Below are 6,791 nucleotides of genomic sequence, written 5' to 3'. Positions count from 1 at the left end.
AGTTTTGGATACAATTGGTTAAATTGCAAAAATTTAGAACTTTTGGAGGTGGATTGCAAAAATTGAAACTTTAGTGTTCAAATTGAAAAATGCTATCAACTTTGAGGATGTAAACTGTAATTTTCCCGTATTTTTTATTAGTTTTAGAGTGTGTTAGAGCAACATTTAAAGTTGAAAGAGGTTCTTACACCTGTAATTCGGGTTTATGAACTTCTTGAAGTTTGTGATCCTTCCCGTGTTTATTTTGCCTTTAAAACCGCTTTATGTGGCCCCTTTGAGAGGACCAGGCTATTTATTTGGCTTATTTCCTATTTTGTTACGTTTACTTGCATAATTGTTTTTCAAGTTTGGATCTATTGTAGAGGAGCCCACCCATTTTCGGTTTTTTGATCCCTTGTACCACTTTCCCAATTTGATTATAAAAAAAAAAAAAAAAGTTGAAAGAGAGAATTTTGTTGCATTAAAGTTGAGTGAGAGAATGAGAGGATATAACATAAAAATAAAATGGAGTGATTTTGGCACTTCAAATGTGGGGAGGTTTCTTACAAAACTAAAATTAGGGAGGGGAGTATCGAGTTTGATGGAATATGTTTTTCTTGTAAATTAGTCTAAATTTGACTGAAAGTGATATTTAGAGAGCTCATTATAAATGTTCTTACCAGTTCAAATCGGATTTATTTCAATGTCGTTGGCTCTTTCCTTCTTGCACAAAATGTTGCAGATAATTTGAGAAGCTCCCACAATAATCCCAATTGCATTAGGTGTCTAAGCACAAACGAATGAAAATAAGTTACATCCAAACAAATAAAATATATTATTTGATTTAAGGAAAAACTTCATTTACACCTATGATTTCTCATTACTTTTGCAATTATACCCTTAAATTTTAAAAAGTATAGTGTATATATATTTCAATTTTACTAATTCATTAGGATTTTTTGTTAAATTCTATCAAAATTTTTAAAATACCCATTTTTTATTTATAAATAAAAAAAAGTTTAAATTTTTTTTTCTAAAATTTAGGCGTAAAAAGTTAAGTGTACGTATTTTCCTATAATTATATTTAATGAAGAGTAATAATAGCTAGTATTAATTACTGCGATTATGACGTCTTTAAGCAGCACCCCATTGCACAACCAAATTATTGCATTCACGGTGAAGATCAATGACGAACTACGTGAAATCGAATATTCCACATTTTTTGTCACGGCCTGTATCTACAGAAAGCCAAAAAAACAGAAAAAGACAGCCTTTATTAGTAAAACTTGTTAATTTAAATTAGAATAAAAAAATCACGAGTTCAATAGTAATTTTAATAGTTACATTATTTTTAGTAAAACACAAATAGGTCTCCTAAAATTACACATGGAGTAGTGTTATACACTACACCAGCGTCAATAAACAATATTCATGCTGGTTGATAAGGCATTCAAGATTTTTTTTAATATATATATACAGAGACGAAGGGATGGGGGGACCGGAGTAGGCCATGGTCCCCCCCCAAAATAAGGGGGAAAAAATATATAAGTACAAAAAAAAAAAAAAAAGAAGGGGTAAAGTAACGTAAATTTTTAAGTTTAGTCATTTGGGCCCCCTCAAAAAAAAAAAAAAAATTGGCCCTATTTTTAGATTTTTTTGTTATATCCAATAAAAACTTTTGGCCATATTCTTAATTTTTTTGGGCTATACTCATTAAGTTTTTTTATTTTTGGCCCTTACTTTCAAATGTCCATATTTTTTTGGCCCTACGGTAGTCTTTATTTCATAAAAAACAATCAAAATAATTTTTTTTTTTTAATAAAAAAAATTTTGGCCGGCCCCTTCCCATAAAATGTTCCTATTATATATATATATATATATATATATATTGAAAACAGTGATTTGTTTTAAACTGTGCATACTGACATACTGTTCACCGGGCATAAATATAGGAATAGATAAATTTAAACATTTAATCAGTATTTTAATATTTTTCTTATGTGTGAGCTCAAATCACACACTAATATTTCACAATTATCTCATTAATTATATAATGTTACAGTGTCAATTTACCCCAAATAGGCTAAATTGCCTCTGATAGACTGATATATAAAAATAACGAGATACTTGTGAGACCATCACTCGAAATTCGAATGGCTTTTTTAGTTTACAAGTTTATCATGTGGCTTTTTTTTGCAACATAAGCATCTCCTCCTTCGAGGCAAAAAAAAAAAAAAAAATGTAAGCTGACGACTGACTGTGGGGAGGAGGCAGCGGGAGTTGGGGTCCCTACGACCGACCTCCACCCCAGCCCCATCATATCGTTGGTGGTGGTGGTCCCGAGGAGACCTCCTACCCTTTACAGAAAAAAATAATAATAATAATAATAAGTGGGCATTGAATCCGCCAAGACCTGAATGTTACTTTCGGAAAACGAAGTAGCTTTCAGCATCGTCGTGTCCAACCACTTGGGTGTAAAGGTGTTACCAACTTCAGACAATTCTGCATATGTTGTAAACATCATCTCCATCCTCAGATAGTTTGCTTATTTTTACTTAGAAGAAACTTTAATTTAGATCCTTAAACTGTTGGGTGTTTTGAGAAGACTCATCTATATTTTAAAAACTCTCAATTTCACCCGATGAACTTTCAATTTGATGCAATATACTTAAAAGTGATCAAATGACTATTATACTCCTAACTTTTTAAAAAAAATTCTAAATTTACCCTTAATTTCAAATTAAGAATTAGAAAAAAAAAAAAAAAAAAAAGAAGAAGTTATTATTAAAAAAGAAAATCACAATTAAGGTGACCCACGCTTGGGTCACCTTGTTTTCTTCATTTTTTATTTTTTTTTTACATTTAAAAAAAAATAAAAAATTGAAGGATAATTTGGTCTTTTAGAGGTTTTCGTTAGAGTTTAACGGAAAAAATTGACGGAATAGGTAAATTGCATCAAATTGACAGCTTGAAAGGTAAAATTGATTGTTTTTAAAATTTATAAGAATCTTCTCAAAACACATAATAATTTAAGAGTCCTTTGTGAAGTTTTCCCTTCACTTTTGTTTGTCTTTGCCGGTATGTTCACTTACAGCATCTAGGAATAGTCTGAAGTTGGTAACACTAACACCGTACGTACGAGAGTATCATACCATGTTGTAACAGGGTATTCCAAGTCCACAAATGTTGAATGCGGCGGAAAGCCAACCAACAAACTTGCGCCGCTCATGAACTCCATGAATCTGTGATATTGTCAGACCAATTATAGAACCTGAAATGACTTCCATGCAAATCACTTGAACTATCCTTGAAACCTGCAAAGAAAGATTTTGAGAAGAGACAGGAGTGCACGCATGTGTATTAGGCTCACTTTGTTTTGACTTAAAATATTTATCGTTGGAAAATATTTTCTGATATTTGGCACATATGGTAATGAGCAGTAGAGAAAAACAGCCCGCAGATTTCGGTAACGTTCGGAAAATTTCGGTGAGTTGACAAGTTCAAATTCGAAAAATGGTTTAAGATTTTTTTTACTTAAAAAAAAAAAGATCGTTTTACGTACAGAAATTAAAAAGTTTTTTTCCAGCCAACTGAAAATGTTTTCGGTTTGACCACGACCATTGGTCCTACCGAACACCGAATTGAAAATATTTTATGGAAATTGCTAGAAAATATTTCACATCAAAACAAATTGAGCCTTATAATGAAAAACAAAAATATATCTTGTTAGTCTTTGGTGAAAAAAAAATGAAAGTGACAACATAAAATGATTGAATCAGAACCCCGACAGCGTTGATTGAGATGAGAAGAACCTGTCCTCCTTTAGCCTTTAAAATGGCATAATAGAGGAAGAATGTTGTTTTGAACAACGAGATCACATGAGGTGCCCATTCCAACCCTTCTGTTGATTTTTTCTTGCGAATCTCGTTAAAGCTTGGCCTACAAATTAACAACACAAAACAAATTAGCAAAAAATATCTGTACGTAACTTAAATGCATGTCATATCATTAGGGCTAAGTATCAGTTAAATTGATGTCAGTAGGAGTATTTTAGCCTTCCAAACGAAAAAGTTGGTTAAATTGGTTAATTAACCGACATCATACCATCAGTTGTGAGATTTTTATATTGGGCCAAGCCTATTTTATGGGTAAAAATAAATTTTTGTTGGGCTACACAAGTGTTTAATATTGGACTCGTTTTTTTGACTAAACAAGTGATGCAGAAAACTATTGAGAGCCAAAGTCAGTTAAATCGGTTAACCGACAAAATAAACCGATGCGATATCAAAATAGTTTTCTTATTCTGACTATATACCGACAGTCGATAAGCGGCGATCGAATATTTTGTGCACCCCTACAACATGCATAAAAAAAAAAAAAAAAAAAAAAAAAAAAAAAAAAAAAAAAAAAAAAAAAAAAAAAAGGATAGAGAAAGCTCACAAGGGCGCCAGAAACATGACGAGGGAGACGATAGCACCAAGAACTTCAAAGACGACGTGAAGGATTTGCTCGGAATTCATGTCTGCCATAATATTTATTCGAACATGCATTCAGCAAATTTCTAGTTTATATAGACTTATTAGGACTGGAATTATGTACAGTAAGCTGCCGTGCCGTGGTGCACTGGACAGCCTCATACATCCACACAAAATATAAATTAAAGTCAAAGTGGAGAAATCATAGGCCTCGATCGTTTGATCGGGGACGTTTTTGTTTTTTTTTTAGGAAAAAAAAAATTAACAAATAACTTCAAATGCAGAATACAAATTATTTTCATTTTCATGTTATATATATATGAGAATACGTACTCTTTCAACCGAAATGCAAAAAGAACCTTCTAAAATTTTTTATCAAACCCCCAAAAAAAAAAAAAAAATCTTTCTTGTTCCCCACCACTGCCTTCTGGATTCATTGCGTGGCAGTCCCACGTTGAGGGAATCTAATTAAGATCAGTACAGCCGTCATGCATGATATATAGACCATTAGACCAATTTCCGATCCTTTCTGTCGTTTTTTTATATCAGGAACTCGGAGCCTCTCCTAGGTGACTTGTGTTAAGGAAGCCCACATAATCTTTTTCTTTTTAACCCAAAAATAAATTAAAAAAAAATAAAAATTCAATATCTGTACAGATTGTTGTGGCACCTCATGATAGAAAACTGTCATTTAAGAGGCCCCTCTTGGCCGTTATAGTCCTTAATTTGTCCACAAAAGCAAAAGGAATAGAGAAAGAGGTCCACTTATCATGGAACAACGGAACAAGGACTTAATTAAGTATTTTGAGAAACATATGCTATACACACTTCCGCTTCCACATTATTCAAAGTGGACACTGGTGATTTTTAGTGACACGTCATGGATCGTGTGCACTTGAGAATATAAGAATAGGAGTGTGTATGACATTTCTCAATTATTTTAAGTTTTTGAGATGCCACAACCTTCAATTTTGCTTTGTTCATCTCATGCATGTCCTAGTTGTCCATATTGTTAATTTGTAAGAGTAATATTAACACTACATTTAAAAGCATTAATGTATTTTAGAGTTGTAAGTAAAATGGCTAACTAAAAGCCCTAAAAATAAATGCGCTTAGGCTTCTCTCTAAAACATACATTTACACATTTTGTAAATAAATTCGTTAATTTTTTTTTAGGGAAAACTTCACTTAACACCTCTTATTTTTTATCACTTTCACAATCATTCTATTAAACTTTAAAAAGTGCCAGTTAGTGTATCCATCTTTTACATAATAATTAATGGATGGGTGTCAAAATTCTCAAAATACCCCACATTTTTTAAGAAAAAAATAATAATACTGATTCAGGCGTTGGTTAGAATTTAACGAAAATTGCAAAAAATCACATGCCAAAATCTTTGAAAAAAAAAATAATTTCTTTTTTTTTAAATGAGATATTTTGGAAATTTTGACCAGATTTAATAAAAAATCCTAACGAAGTGATGAAACTAAAAACAATTGAAAGATGGATACACTAAACTGATACTTTTTAAAGTTTAAGAGTAGGATTGTAAAAGTGATGAAACATCAAGAGTGGTTAGTGAAGTTTTCCTTTTTCTTATGTTTTTTTTTTCTTCTCTCATTTTCCCTCTCTCTCTCTATCATTTCTTTTTCTCCTTCTTTTAATATGGTAATTAATGTTGTATTAATTAATTTTCCTGCATATACTGGACAATAACAGCTACTAATTAAGTCAATTTGACAAATGACAACTATGGGCTGTTTGATGAAATTTAAAGAATTTGATCGAGCATGAATGTCAAAAATTGGTCGGTTGGTTGTACACTTGCTGGTTTGGTTTCATCCACAATGAGAGCGAGAGAGAGAGAGAGGTTATGATCTTGCAGGGAAGGTGGTGTTGACATGGGTGGTTCTTGTTCGTTAGTAGAATAGTCTAAGATTCTGTAGCTTGGATTATAGCATCTTCTGAGTCAGATCGACTATAGCTCTTATGGCCATTACACATGTTGTGCTTTTGGATGCTCTCCGCTTATCATTAAAGGTGATTCTTTGGTTACTATCTTAGTCATTAATCATCTCTTTTCTGACCGAGCACAAAGTCGGTTTTTGCGCGCTCTCCATCTTGAAATGAAAGGCTTTGGAAATGTGATAAAGTGCTAACTTTGGTTCACGTAGTTAGATATGCCGTTTTTCACCTTGCATGTGTTTGAAAGCATTTTTATTTTTTATTATTATTTTTTTCTTCAACTTGAATTAGAGGTGGCAAAAACCTGTCCACTTTTGTAATCCTCTTACATCTTTCCTTTATTTTAATAGGAAAAATAAATACATAAATAA

General features: G+C 32.0%; 1 protein-coding gene across 1 annotated transcript in view; it reads right to left on the bottom strand.

Moving 5' to 3' along the window:
• Positions 1-4,499, bottom strand: part of LOC132165815 (bidirectional sugar transporter SWEET14-like) — a 4,724-nt gene extending 225 nt beyond the window's left edge. Inside the window, exons 1-5 of the mRNA XM_059576500.1 lie at positions 4,420-4,499; positions 3,792-3,918; positions 3,132-3,293; positions 2,238-2,336; positions 1,098-1,217 (exon numbers count right to left, since the gene is read on the bottom strand). Coding sequence (XP_059432483.1) covers positions 1,098-1,217; positions 2,238-2,336; positions 3,132-3,293; positions 3,792-3,918; positions 4,420-4,499 — 588 coding nt within the window. The remainder of the gene's footprint in view (positions 1-1,097; positions 1,218-2,237; positions 2,337-3,131; positions 3,294-3,791; positions 3,919-4,419) is intronic.
• Between the last annotated feature and the right edge of the window lie 2,292 nt (positions 4,500-6,791).

The sequence above is a fragment of the Corylus avellana genome, chromosome ca11, assembly GCF_901000735.1.
Source record: "Corylus avellana chromosome ca11, CavTom2PMs-1.0".
NCBI lineage: Eukaryota > Viridiplantae > Streptophyta > Magnoliopsida > Fagales > Betulaceae > Corylus > Corylus avellana.
This window is presented reverse-complemented; position numbering and strand designations above follow the sequence as displayed.